The 15,203-nt window shown below is 38.8% G+C and overlaps 1 protein-coding gene across 1 annotated transcript in view; it reads left to right on the top strand.

The window, feature by feature from the left end:
• Positions 1-334: 334 nt before the first annotated feature.
• Positions 335-15,203, top strand: part of EGF (epidermal growth factor) — a 58,230-nt gene continuing 43,361 nt past the window's right edge. Inside the window, 4 exon segments of the mRNA XM_056490782.1 lie at positions 335-924; positions 10,058-10,189; positions 13,559-13,758; positions 14,666-14,847. Of these exon segments, the coding sequence (XP_056346757.1) occupies positions 798-924; positions 10,058-10,189; positions 13,559-13,758; positions 14,666-14,847 (641 nt within the window). The 5' untranslated portion in view covers positions 335-797.

Here is a 15,203-nt window from a genome sequence, read left to right on the forward strand (position 1 = left end):
AAACATATGATGATATTAAGAGGAATGCAACTAATCATGATTGAAAAGGAATTGAATACATTTGCTAGAAATCTATGTGGAAAAACTTTGCTGGCAAGCTGCAGGTACTTCTCAAGCAGGAGACTGTATTTATTATGGGTGGCTGGGTATCTGCATGCTGGCTCAGTTCCCTGTAGTAAAGAACTGACCACATTACTATTTGCAAACACAGGGTTCACTCAAGTGGTACTAAAAAGAGAAGAGGTGGGGCAAGCAGAGCTTTAAAAAGAAAAGAGGAGCCCATCCAAGTCTGAATGTAAAAAACAACCGCGTTTCGAAGGACGGTACCTGCAGGTTTTGCTCCCTGCACTCCACTGAGAGCTGCAGAGAAGAGTTTTCTGAAATCTCTGCTTTTAAGATTTAAACTGCAGCCTTGTTGCAAGGAAATTTGAAGTGATCCTTGCGAGCATGCCTTTTAAGCTGTGTTAAATTGGTGGCAAGAGTGTCAGGCATTTCATACTCGGCTTCCAAAAGAGAGAGAGAAAAAAAAGAAACTAAAGAGAGAGAGAAAAAAGCCCTGATGTGTGTGGGGAAGAAATCTCCCAGGAATTTCTTCAAGGTTGTAGTCAGACATAGTAAGGTCTAAAGTGACAAGAAAAGCAAGGCAAAGATAAAACTTGAAATTGTGATAAGATGTCTGAGTCTAAAGTGGCAGATTGCAGAAAACTTTTGGAATTACACATGCTCATCTTGTCCTGGATATGACTGAATACAAGATAGTTTTTCTCTAGTGACAGCTGAAAAACCCCCTCAAGATTATGTTTCTCTTCCTTGTTGCTTTTTTGCCAGTGGTTTTTAAAATTGGTTTTGTCAGCCTCTCAGCTCTGCAGCACTGGAACTGTCCTAATGGATACAGATTAAAGCCTGAAAACTCTGCTTGTACAGGTAAGTTACTGAACATTCCCAGATTAAGAGAACTGCATTTGTATTCTCTTAATTTAGCTTTATAATTTTGGAAGAGAATTTTACAGATTGCTTGTGTATTGTAGTGGCAGAACTGATAAATCTCCTTCTCAATATCTGTTGCATTTTAAAATGAACAGAACTCCTTTTTTTTTTTTTTTTTTTTTTTTTTTTTTTTTTTTTTTTTTGTTTTGTTTTGTTTTGTTTTTGTTTTTTGTTTGTTTGTTTGTTTTTGTTTTGTTTTCCCAGAAATTATTACTTGTCAGTTGGTTTAACTATCAGAAAGTAGAATAAATTTTTACATGATCATTAAGAGATATGAACTGTTCTCCAGTTACCAAAACTCCTTGTCATAGCTTTAGTGTCTCTATAGTTCCAGTACATGAGCATGCATGTATTCATGCTTCAATATATGTAAAACTTAAGCATAGGTGTATTTTTAAATTTCTGTATACATACATGAAGAGTGTTTTAATGATTATGTATTAGTATACATTGAGATGTGGGCTAGATAACTTTAAAAGGTATTTTTCTATGCTTATTATTGCATGTAAATGTGTGTGCTCATACTAATAATGCATTTCATACAATACACAAATAGCAGATCTGCTTACTACTGTGTTAGGGAGGTCTGGGAGAAATGTGCAGCACTAACATTACTGTAATCATCTCCAGTGATTTGGAGCAGGTAAAATGCAGGCTGCAATTCTTTACAAAGTGTATGACAAGGGATGACAGAACCCTTCTCCCTCCCCTGCTACCATGAGGTCCGATTTTTTCAAGAAATCCAGTGTCAATGAAGTTGTGACCTTTGCAGTTAGGAGATGAGGCAATGCTCTGGAAGGATTCAAGTAACTCCTCATACTTGGAGTTAATGCTTTTGCCTTAGATTCCTTGGGCTTCAGAGGCTCTGACTCAGTTCTTGTCATGACTCTAGTGATGTAATAACAGGTGCTTCTTCTGTGCTTTCTGCCAAGAAATACCATCTAGTCAGCAGACAACAGAAGCCTGCAAGGTAAATGCTGTCATATTGAGCAGGGAGGAGCTGGGCATTTTTTGTGTACAAATTGTAAACCTGACTGAGGGTTTACTGAGAGCCATACACACCTAGGGTGCTCCTACCCTGATGCTTCAGTTCAAATGAGAAGCATACTTCTTAAAATTATGTCCATATTACCACCTCTTGCTGTACTTGCTTTATGTTGAAAAGCACTCTTAAAATGCACAGACTGGGCTCCCTTTAGGCAAACTTAAAGCAGAGGGTGTCCCTGCAGAGATCATCTTCCTTCTCTGCTGTTGGTGGCCATTTGGTCCATGGCCTATACCTGGTTCTCTGTAAGCTCAGGCTGAAATACTTGCAGTGGATGTGCCATATCCTTAGGAACAGTTGCTCTTTACACAGCCTTTCCTATAGATCCATGCTAGCATGTACTTAGCTTCCAAGAGCTGGTTAGGATGTCCATTAGTTATGGCTTCTGCATCACTGGGTTTCCCCATTAAGAGCTTGTGTATGATGGGAGAATCCTACTGAGATGAAGGGAACTGCTTGGCTATTGTTTAATGAGTCAAAAACCCACTCTAAATATTAATATGCAAAAGGCTGAAATGGCTTTTTTTTTCCAGTGGATGTATTTTGCATATTGATGCATATTGCTCTTCCATTAATGAAGACATAACCTGCCCTGCAGTAAGTTTTTTTGTTGAAAATTAGCTGTGGTATGAATGGAGGACTCTCGATAAAGCACTGAAACAGCTTGGCCAGTAGTTCAGCAAACTCTCCAAAGAAATAGCAGCAGAGGAAATCTGCATAAGGGCTGATGTTACTGTCACATACTCAGAGCAATTCCATATGACATAGAATAAGTGAAAAATGAGATGCATTACGGTAATTTTTCAACTACAGACCACTGGATTACAGGGGATTAAGCAAAGGTGAAATTTTGACATGAAATGTAAGACTGGAGGATGCTTGGGTGTAAGGGATTTCCCTTCCTCTTTCCTCCCTGCACTGGATACACAACTGGTGCTCTGAGCAGAAGACAGGATGACAGATATTCTAGTTCAGTGATTATGTGAGACAGAGGGTGCAGTGCAAGCAAGTGGCAGGAAGCTGGAGGCAGGCTTTGAAGGTAATACTGGAGATAAAAGTGGTGAGTGGGAGATGTGATTCATACCACTGAACTGTGAACAATGACAGCAAGTTGAATTGTGGCTTGGCCACCATTCTTGGCCAGCTGTAATAGATACACCAATTGCAAAATGTTCTTAATCATCTGAGGCTGTGGTGGCAACCTGCCAGTCCATAAGGACTCCCCTGAATTGTGAAGGTGTCTCTGCCTGCTCTTTGTCAGTGAATGGTTACAAGTGATAATTGCCAGAATGTGTGTAGGCTTTCCTAGATCTGTTTTCCACACTGCAGCTTCAGATGAAGGTCTAGGTCATTTTCTTCTTACATTGCTAAATAGCTCACTCCTTAATTAATTCCTTTTATTTCTATGAATATTCAGAGATCAAAGACCTCCTCATCCTGTGGAAGTATAATGAAATCTAACCCTGAATGTCTCACATAATTTTATACAGTTATTTTAAGAGAGATTATTTGAATCCTGACTTGGTATGACAAGAGGGAGGAGGCCTTTGTGAGGGGCTGTTAGTCCCAAAACAGCAAGGCTCATAGGAAAGAAAGAATGGGAGAAGTGATCACAAGGTCAGAGCAAAACTAGCCTGATGAATTAATCCATCAATATGGACAAGTTATGGTAGAATTGGAAGCCATTCTGCAATTTTTGACATGCCATCTTGAATTAATAACTTATTTAAAGATGTTATGAGGACTATGGATCAGTCACCTTTAATAACTCATCTTTCACAGACCCCAGTGGAAACATAGAATCTTCTACCGCTGAAGAAAAATAGTCTGGCCTACAAAGGAGCTATTATTCCTACACAGAAAAAACGTGTGCATAGTTAGTCCTAGGAGAGCTTTGATTTGTAAGATATTTGACAATGTAAGCATACATGATATACCAAGCCTTTGCCTGCTGGAACTGGTTGCTTGTGCCCTCCTGAAACACCACGTTAACAAAAGCATTTTTTATTCTCTCATGGTGCACAGATGCTTTTGCTGCTCAAGACTGAAAAACTTTTCCACATGTTTGTCTGAAGAAGGCCCTAGAGCAGCCTCTTTCTTGCATTATCAGTTTTAGAAAAGATATTAATGCCACTTAGTCTTGGACTATGCTATGCAAATATATTATCTTCTGGATACTGTAAGACTGGAGGTGTACTTTGGTTTCAGGGCTGACTTTAAATACTGTGTAAATTTGAAAAATGAAGAAAGATAATAATCCTTAAGATACCCAACAGTATCCTAAAAAAGTCTTGGAAGAGGGCAAAACAAAATCCATATTATTGAAGTTTTGCCTAGTCATAAGCTCTGAAACTCAGGACATCTCTACCAAATTCTGACATTAGCTGCTCAGCCCGTGTCAATTCTACAGGGCTAACATGCTGCACATTCCTACAGAGCTACAGCCTGCAATTGAAGGTGACAACTGCAGCTATCTAGGTCAGCTCTTTTGGTCAGATATTTCTTCCTCTGTGTCAAGCTATACTCTTTTATTTCTTCCTGTTCACCTCTCTCCTATCACAGAAATAAGGAACATTAAGTTATTACTCTTTGTTTTACATCTTTAAATTCCCCTTAATTACCTAAATCCTGTCTTTACTCCATACATGACTCCACGTCTGAAGACATGCTGTTAAAACTTCTTGTCTGTATTCTGAGAAATATGAAATGCCAAAATTTTTTAAACTCTCCTTTCTTTCTTTGCAAGCATCTCATAAGGAGCAGTAAGAGCCAATGAAATGGACAACTGTTCTCTACCACTGTCACGATAGGGTTAAATCTGATAAGATGCTTCTACTTCCCTCTGTATTTCAGAAGAGCTGCAGTTGAGGTGTTTTATCCTTGTTTTCAGTAGCTGTCTTCCAGCTAGCTCACTTTTTATTATACTGACTTGGGGAAAGGAGCTTGTAAATATTTTTACCAAATAATAGCCAGAAATTCTTGAACATGGGTCTGAACTACAGACCAATTAATGAGAAGATTCACATTCAGCTGGATCTAGCTGAATGTGGAGAAACACTACCTTGGATCAAAATAGGAAGGAGGCAAATATGCTACAAGAAAAGACAGAAATGGCATCACCCATCACATGATGCCCAATAGTACAGAAGGCTGAGGAGCATACTCCTGAGCCAGTGACTAATACTGAAAAACTCATTGTTTTGCCCAGTGTAAAGTAGGAGTTATTAATTTTCTATTCTGTTTAAAAATCACCAGGCTGACTACTTTTTAGTATCTAATTTGAAACCTGATTTTAAAGACAGCTGGATGACAGCTGGATGATGATGCCTCATGGCCTCCATGTTTGAAAGGCAAGTCACTAATAATATGATGGAATTTGCCTGATCCAGGAAGTAGGGGTCTATTTTGTAGCTACTAATTTACACATAGACTTTATTTCACATAGAATTTATTTCAAAAGTAGAATTTTTATCCATACTAGTGAGCAAACACTTGAGACTGGAGTACAGAAATGTAAAAAGGATACTGTAGTTCCTGGGGATCTTTTTTGCCCTTTCTCTACATGATGCTTACAACTGTTTTCTAAACTGTATTTAAATTCTAAATTTGATTCTGTTTTATACTTGACAAATCATATCTTCTCACTTGCTGTCATTTCTGTGACATGATCATCTCTGGACTGGAAGACACCAGGAGTTGTAACCCCCTTATTGTATTCATATAGTATTTCTTACCATTGTACATAAGCACTTCACTACCTCTTCCCTCCCAAAAATTGTGGGTGATCAAGTTGTATTTTAAGCCTCATTTAAAATTGGAGATAAAAGATGCTGAACTGTGCATAATTTATTTCAATATGACCTGCTGATAGCTAGAGTGTCTTTTTTTCCATTTCTAGCTGTCTTCTGTTCTTTGAGCTGGATGCTTTAAACAAAATAGATAAAAGTGATGGGCTGCTTTCTTTGTCACCTAGATGAAATTTCATGTTGAGCCTTGTTGAAAAGATTATGGTGGTGCTTGGATACAGTGCATTGAATTAATCACAAGTCCAACTCAACAGGAACTAGATTTGCATGAGGTTATTTGAGTGTATGTATCTGTACATATACTTTATGTGTATAATGTATGTATTTGGGGCCATAATGAAATTCAAGTTCTGGCTCACTGTGGTTTCTCTGTGTCCCTGCCAGGCATACTAATGCTTCAACCTTCTGCAACCAGAGCCTTTCTCAGGACTCTCAATAAAGTAGTATATTTGTATGCAAAGTCTTTGAGAGCTGCCAACATCGTGATGACATGATTCATCGTTTTTGCTGATTCTCAAGGCATTTTTTGCATAAAGAAGTCTTTGAGAACTAAGCAGAACCTCATTCTTCCTTTCAGGACTGGCTGTCAGGGCACTGCAGACAGCTTTTGTGTTCACTAAGCCGATTTCTTTCACAGGGTAAAGTTCCCACTGGGGGATGTGGTTGCCAGGACACGTAAAACAGATTCAACAGGATGCAGCTCCCTGCTTTCCTTTGGCACTAAAAGTGCAGATGAAGGCACTGCTAGTTACACCTGATGGATGGTTTTGTGACTGAGTTCTCCTAAACCTTAAAAACAAGCCTTTTTTTCTGTTTGTTTTGTTTTGGGGTTGGTGGTTTGATTGGTTAGTTCAGTTTGGGTTTTTTGGTTGGATTTTGTTTTGGTATTTTTTTTTTTCACTTTAAAAAAAGAGGAGAGGGTGTTAAGCATAGGATCCTCTTCCATTGTTAAAGACATAAAAGCCAAACATTCAGAGTGCTGTGGCCTGTTTCACAACAGCCCTGTGTCTCTTGGCTGCTCCTGCTTGCCCCTGGAAGGGCACTGTCCAGTGGCTGAGCTGCCTGCACCACTGTTCCCCAACTCTTTTACTGGGCAGTTCTCCTTCCACGAGGGCAATTCTTCAGCTGGAGCCATGGCTTACTTTTCAGTACATGTGGGATTTACTTTATTGTGTGAATTTAGGTGGTGATGAAAATGGACAGGCTGATAACCCTGGAATTCAAGTACAGTTACTGGGGAAGGAGTGCAAATTCCTGTAGCCTGCTCAATCCGTGTTCTCTTTCTTGGAGAGTCAGTTTTGTACACACATATGAAGCTGGAAGTAAAGGGTCATTGTCCTTTTACCTTGGTCTGTTGCTCAGTAACCTGTGTTTGGTAAAGCATGTCTTCCCAGTCTGACCTTGGCTTTAGAATATTCAGTGCCTTCAGGGGTTTCCCTGGAAGCTAGTTCTCTTAGTGATTCACCCTTCCTGTTAAAATGTGAATTTAATGTCTGAATTTGAATTCCCTGGCTTTAGTTCTCAGCTATCACTGCTTGTTAAATTGTTCCTGAAAAAGATTATAGTGTCTTTTAGAAAATCTGCTACTTTTTCTTTGTGAAAGTATTAATTTGTGCTGCTTAATCCTTCGTCCAAGCTTCTTTCTGATAATCTAAGCATTCTGAGCTCTTGAATTTTCTCATAGAAAGGCACTTTTCTTTACCTTCAAATCAGGCTTTCTATCCTTGTTGCATACTCTTTCTAATTTTTCATGATCCTTTAACAACTTTTTCCAAGAAATACAAACAGTATGCCAGTATAGTCTGACCACTCCCATATAGAGAAGCAATATTTTTCCTTGCAGTTATTGATTTCTTGTGTGTTTATTTGTGCTCTGATTTGAATTTGCTTGCCCAGCAGCATGCTAAGAGGTCAGCTCTCTGTCCAGTATGAACACAAATCCTTCTCAGAGAAAGCAGTCTTTCAGATCCAATCTATAGGTCAGGCCTATTTTTTTTACTCTTAGTAATGTGCTCTTTATTGTGATTAATTAATAGCTCAGCAGTGCTTCATATTGCTCAGTCAAACAACCTCTCTCTTTAGGAATCCTGTATCTAGACAGCTGCCTTTTTCACCCATACTTGTGATTTCCACAGAGAAATAACTTCAGGTTCATTCAGCAAGCTGTTACTGTCATAAAAGTGTATTGACAAACATAAACTGTATTACCACCACAATTCTCCCATCTGCTGTGGTGCTGGTGGCTGGAACAGATCAAGTGTCCAACTTCTTCAGTCAGTTATTTGATTTAAAAACCAGTGCATCAGGGAGAGAGCAGCAGTGTCCATGTCCAACACTGGCAGCAGCTGGACAAGGATCTGAAGGGCCATCACAGCCCTCTCTTTTGGGCTGTTAAGGAGCCCTTTAGCTTCTGTGCCATCCAGCAGTGTTTGCCAGGAGTCTCTGGTTCTAGTGGTGACCTGGAGCCCATGGTGTCTGTAGCCCATTAACACACTTCTAAGCCCATCAAACCTTCCTAGAGGGGATTTGGAAGAGTTTCTGTGTTAATGCCGTGGAGAATGGAATGTACAATCCTAGTACATGTGGGAAAATATGCTCCTGAAAGCTGATTGTTTGAAGAAAATTGTGGGTTAGAATTAGAGTACTTTATGGAATTACATTGCTGAAAATGCTTCTGCTGTACCTTCATAATCTGTTAAACAGAAATCAGTTGCATGTGCTCTGACTACATTCGATATGTTGTTAAATTAGTTCATCTGCTATTCAGAACACAAACTTGGGGAAAAGTCTGTAAACAATATGGAAGCTTTCTCCAGTTGGTACAGCATCGACATTGTTTTTGAACACCTTTGATACTTGGGCACAGAAGAAGCTTCTTTGAACACCTCCTGCTACACACAGTTTCTTAAAGCAGTTAAGGGGACTGATGTGCAGAACCATGGGATATCAGAGATCTGGTTGCCTAGGTCTCCCTGAGTTGCTGAGAAAGTTTCTTTTGTGAAGTTGGTTAAATTGCTGCCCCCTTGTAGTCAAGGTGCCCTTCTTTAGACTGACATAAGATATAGTCCTTTAGACTAAGGGAGTTCTCATATAACACACACAGACCCAGTTTTGGTTGTGATTCCACATCCTTTAGTGGCTTGCTCAAGAGTATCTCTTTAAAACAGAATGTGTTGATTGCTTTATTCCTGCATGTGCCAAACACAGAACATGTGATAAAACACAGAACAAAAGCCACTGACATCAACTAGACCTTGGGCAAGAACAAAGCTTCTCCTTAGAGGAAGCATTACACAGTAGTTGCAGAAGGAAAGTATACAAGAAATACACCAGCATATGGTACTGTCAGATGTCAAGTACCTTGGGAAGTTACTATCAGATGTGTTTGCTTTCAGCAGGAACTAAAATTTATCTCAGTTTTGTGGGACAATTATCCATGGTACTGTGAATTTCTTTCCCTCTTAGTATAAACTATGCTCCTTACTGGTAATATTTTTTTAATAGATTCCTTTGTTTAGGACTTAATTAATAGGCGCTGATAAATCACCATAAATACATCAAATATCTTTCAATTCCTAAAGGTTGTAGCCCAACCTACCAGTTAAAAGCCTAGCTTCTAATTAATTTGCTTGGTGCCTTGGTTTGGGTTTGTTTCTGTCAGAATACAGTGAGAATTTTAGTGTTTTGTATGTCTGTCTGAGATTCAACTCAAAAGTGAGCTCAATATTGAACTCAGTGCTGTGACAGTCTGTTTTCTGCTTTGCTGTTTTGCAAAGCCTTTTAATTGGTTGGCAAAATTATTACTGTTGAAAAAAGGATAAAGATAGAAGGAAGCAGTTGCAAGCAGCATTTGCATAGCAAATAATAAAACAAATCAAGACAAGTCTGTTCCTTGTGTTTGAGCAATTAGAGACCAGTGCCCAGACACTAGGGAGAAGGGTAATTTTCATTGACATTAAACAAACCCCTAAAATAAAAACCCAACACCCTCCAAAATCACAGTGAAAGTGACAGTGATAAATTAATCCCCTCTCCCCCAAATAATTTTGTAACAAATGCATGAAGGAATACAGCCATCCTCATTTCATTTTTTAGTGATGGGATATGAAATTTTGTGACATTTATAATTAGACAAGTTTATCAAAAGTATTCTTTCTTCTTGTTCTTTACTGCTTTTGCTAGCTGAGTTTTGCTGATCTTTTTCAAATACCTATTTCAGATATTGATGAGTGCCTTGAAGGTGGTTTGGGAACCTGTGGCCAAACCTGTATCAATATTCCAGGGTCATACATCTGCTCCTGTTTGCCTGGCTACTCCTTGGGTATTGACAAGCAGTCTTGCTATGCAAATGGTAAGGACATTTTCCTTTTTGATTACTAAAAAAGGGCTTTAGAGATTCAGTTAGCATCTGTTTTCAAAGTGAACTGTGCCTGCTGGTCCCTACTGGTCTGGTGACTGGGGTTCTCTGGTTTGCTGACCAAAAACTGCCTCTGCTAATGTGTGGGTAAGTGGTGAAGTTAAAAGTGGGTGCCAAAGCAGAGTGATAGTGAAGAATGTAAACTATGGTGGTGGAAAGATGAATGACTGTAAGAAAACAAGCAACTAAACTTAATAATCACTTCCTGTTTGCCTTTTCTTCTGGTTTAAAACTGTAAATCTTCTTATACCATCCTTACCTCCAAGAAGACATGGCAGTGCACAAGATTCTACTACCTCAACTGCTTTCAGTCTGTTGGCCCTTGGTGTCTTTCCAGTATGTTTAGGTTCTAGGGATAGCGCTGTAAAATTAGAAGCAGGAAACCCTTATTTTTGGTTTCATCCAATTAAAAAACATGAGCACTACTGTGGGTTATTTCTTTCCCTTCCTCTGTCCTGAGTGTATAAATTGACTTTTAAATGTGGGACATGCATTTAAATTTAAAAGTTTTTAGCTCTTTGAAGAGGAAAATATTTGCAGTTAAAGCCTTTGCTTAACCCTCATTTTGTTCTCAACTGATGCTACCAAGGGGATAATAAATTAGTTGGATTTTATTGGTTGGCCTAACCCTCTACTGCATCTAGAGTATGAGGTGGGAGTGCTCTGAAGTGCATCTCTTTATCTCTCCACTTTGACTTCCTGAACACCTTGCTTTGGTTCCTGTCTGGGATACACCATAGCTCCCTTCTGATCCAGAACCTCAAGTTTTCTATTTTTTGACTGGTATTTACCAGGCTACCTTGCTAATGCAGAGGTGGGATGTGACAAGGCACGTTTCTGACCCAAGAAGTGGGAGCTGTACTTGGGTCCCTATGTGTGTAGATTTTGGGAACATGAACAAAAGCAAAAGTATTCTGTAGAGCTCCAAACTGTCACCAACACAAATATTTTAGCCCAGGCCCTAGAATCATCATAATTATCAGCAACATGTAACTCACAAAAACCCAAACTGGATTTTTTTGTGGTCCTGCCTAAACATCCCTAGATCCATTGCAAACTCTCCACTTCTGAACTGAAGTGAAAACAAACATGTTACTTCCCAGTGATATTTGTGCACATGTATCTTTCAAAGATCAATCTTACCTTCATATTGGAGTACCACAACTTTTTAACATGTTATTACTAATATTTATAGTAACAGCAGAATGTGATTTTGGAGCTACTGTGATGGATAAAGGAACCCTTAAGTCAGGTATAAACCCTTCTGTGGGGAATAAACCAGGTGTAATACCTTTGCGTTTCAAAGACAGGAAGATCTTTGGTGCAGCTGTGGTTTACCTTTTATTTAACCCCCTGATAAAACTGAGCCCCAAATCTGACTAGTGCCTCTGCAAAAAAAGATTTGTTCAGTTCCTGTTCCATTTAGAGCCCTCATTTACAGGCACCCAGTATGGAACTCAGAGAGTGCAAAGGACAAAACCAAAGAGTATAAACACTCTTGGTCAAGTAATTGGCAAAATTGCAGGCAGTAGCTGTCAAATCCCTTAGATAAATCACCCTTGCTACACTTCACCATTCATTTACCATTCACATGTAGCAAGTTTTCTTTGTTCAAATATGCTCACATGGGGTTGCTCAGTTCAAGTAGCAGCAGAAAAAGAGACTGATTAAAATCCTGTAAGCAGCTGCTAATTAAGTGATAGCTTTGAAATTTGAGATACAAAACATTCTGCTAATACAGAATCTTCCCTGTGAACAAGACAAAATTACATCCTGGGTGCTCATCAGAACTTTCTTCACTTGGAGAAATCAAAATTTGTCTCATTCCTCTGCTTTGAAAGGAAAATTAAACAACCTTGCAATTATGATGGTCAAGCATCTGCATCTGTCTAAATTTTGATGTGTTTTTGTTGAGTTTAAAGTCTCATGCTTCATGCTAATAGTAAAGATATTTATTTAAAAAAAGATGTGAACCTTGTCAATAAAACCAATTTAATTTTCAAAAGTATATGTGTTAGAAAACTGATGGTAGTGCATCTTTGATGGCATCCATTCACAATAAATGGAGAATTGATTCTTCATTGAATAGGAATAATTCAGCCATTGATTACACAGGCTTGAAAGCTGTCATTCTGTTGGATCTATATCAATAATTGCATTTCAGAGTCAGTTGGTTTGAGGACTACTATTATGCCAGGATCTGTTGTTCCAGGCAGCCATGTTATAAAATTCCAGCATTACTGACACAACGGGATTTATGTTTTGTATGTGTTTTTTTAGTAGTAAATGAAAGAATAGACTTAATGCCCACAAATAAATATATATATAAGCAAACAAAAAAGAAAACAACAAACCCATGTTTGTTTTCAAAATTGAAGCTAAAATGTGTTGATTACATAAGAACTGCTTTCCTGTATGCACTTGACAGACAGGCTAAATAAAAACCCTTGCGGTTTGGAAATGTAGTTAAGGTTCCTCGTGCAATCTTAATTGTGCTCTATGGTGATATCCTAAAAATAACAAAGAGGAATTGATAAAACCTGATCAGCCCCAGCCATTATGCCATACTAATTGTACTTCTTCTAAGGTTGCACCAAGGCTATTGGGACCATCCTAGCTGCTCATTGCTTTCAGCCTTAATTGGCTCTCTTCAGTATGGGGCATAATTGGAGTGCCTTTCATTTTAACATATTTTATGTTAAGTTACTGTTATCCTCTTACCTTTTGCTCATTACCAACAGTTTTGTCTGGAAGAAGTTGTTGCTTTTGCGCTGTCAGAGTTTTAAGTACTGGTCTTTTGGTTTCCTTCAGCTTTCTGCAACACATGAAACCTCCTCAGTATCCAGTTTCTTCTTTTGCCCTGTTTTGGGATCTTCAATTTCTCTTTCTGGATAGTTAAAAGGAGACTCCAGGCTACTTCTCTGTGATAAATTCTTGCTATAGCACAATAGCTTGAAGTGATCTTCAACTTGGAGGCACATCCATGGCAAACTTCTTTCAACCTCAGTTGGCAAGCATGCAGCAGTTGTTCTGGCCTCTGACTGGGCTGTAGGAATTGGGATAAGTGGTAACAACCACTGTAGTTTCAGTTTCCTAACTCAGATTTTTGCCATAGTTTTCAGCTTTAAATGTGAAAGGACCATTAGAGTTATACATTACTGGTTCTCTGTTATACACCTAGAAAGTTGTTACTAAGAAATGAGACAGCTATATCTTAAACTTTATCTTTGAATAATATGCTACTGATGAGAATTTAATAATGCTAATCAATTGATTGGTCTCACTTTGTTTTCTCCACACCAGACCCAGCACCATTCCTGCTTTTTAGCCATGGAGATGCCATCTTTAGAATTGACACTGAAGGGACAAATCATGAAAGACTGGTTGCTGATACTGGTCCATCAACACTTACAGATTTTCATTATGCAGAAGAGAAAGTGTATTGGGTAGACTCTGAAAGGCGACTACTTCAAAGAATTCACCTCAATGGCACAAAACGAGAGGTAAAGTAATCAGTTCTTTGGAATTCTGCTAGTTAATGGGTGTAAACCCCTCTATGGAAACCACCTGCTCCTTGGGTACAGTTCTGCCTTTACTATTCATCCATTAGCACTTTACTTTTGCTGTTGTAACAGTTCTGATCCTGAGTCCAGGCTGTTTTGCTGGCATTCACATTTAGTACATACAGTATTTTCAGTGGATTGGGTAACAAACTAAGACACTAACTTTTCTATCAATTATAGATTATTTTCTGGCATTACAACTTTGTCTTCAAGATTATTGTAACACAAGCTGACACAAATGCTATGAGAAAAATGTGCTTGAATTCCCACTCATTTTTTCTCAATTCTTTTACTGATTTCTATGGTTGCATAAATGCTTGTAGTAATTTATGGCTTGTTCAGAAAAAACTGTGCAGTTCATTCCATCTGGCTGATTAAGAAGGGCAGACAAGCTGCTGTGAGAGTGTTCTTTTGCTTGAGAGAGATTGCTAGTATCATTTACCTGTGTGGAGTTTTCACACATGTATTTTCTCTAATTTTAAAGGATCAGGATCCAGCAGCGGTGTGTTAGGAGACTTCCATGTCTAACAGTACAGGCCTGGGTGCTTCATAATGTGCCAAATGCAAAACATTGTCGCCAAATATTAATCCAGTGTATTTCTTGTGCAGAACAGCTTCTCCTTTTGCAGAGAGTCACTCAGTTCAGAGGGGGTATGTGTAAGTACAAAGACCAAATGAAAATGATGAAAGAAAAAGAAAGAGAAATAACTACAGGCCAGAAAGAAAAGGAAGCAGGCAAAGAAATTAACTGGAAAGTTTCAGCTGGGTATTCTATTCCCTGTAAAAGAGCCAAGTTTAGAGCAGTCATTAGGATTCCTCTTGTCAACTCCCTTTTCCTTGTTTGCAGAGGCTGTGTTACATAGACAAAGGCATTTCAGGATTTGCTATTGACTGGATAAATCAAGACATTCTCTGGGCCAACAGACAGAAAGGAACCATAGAAGCAACCGACATGAATGGGAAGAAACGCCGAGTTCTTCTAAGAGCTGTTGGTCGTCCCACAAGGATTACCATTGATGCTGAACAAAGGTAATTTTAAAGGGGTTAGTAATTTCATTGAATTGGACTCCAAATATATAAAGTACTATATGGAATTGTAGAAATGGGTTAGAAGAGACTGTAAGGTAAAACTCATTCTCCATGGGCAGGGACAATTTCAAGTAGGCCAGGTTGCACAAAGTCCCATCTGACCTGCTTTGAGCAATTCCAGGGGTGGTACTTCTCTGGGCAGCCTATTCCACTGCCTCACCACCCTCACAGTGAAGAATTTCTTCCTAATATCCAATCTCAATCTACCCTCTCTCAGCAAATTTTCTGGGTAGGAAAGCAGTATTGAAAAAGCAAAGGGAATGATGCCTGCATATGCTGGGAGTCACTTGTGTTCC

The sequence above is a fragment of the Oenanthe melanoleuca genome, chromosome 4 (genome assembly GCF_029582105.1).
Source record: "Oenanthe melanoleuca isolate GR-GAL-2019-014 chromosome 4, OMel1.0, whole genome shotgun sequence".
Classification (NCBI taxonomy): Eukaryota; Metazoa; Chordata; class Aves; order Passeriformes; family Muscicapidae; genus Oenanthe; species Oenanthe melanoleuca.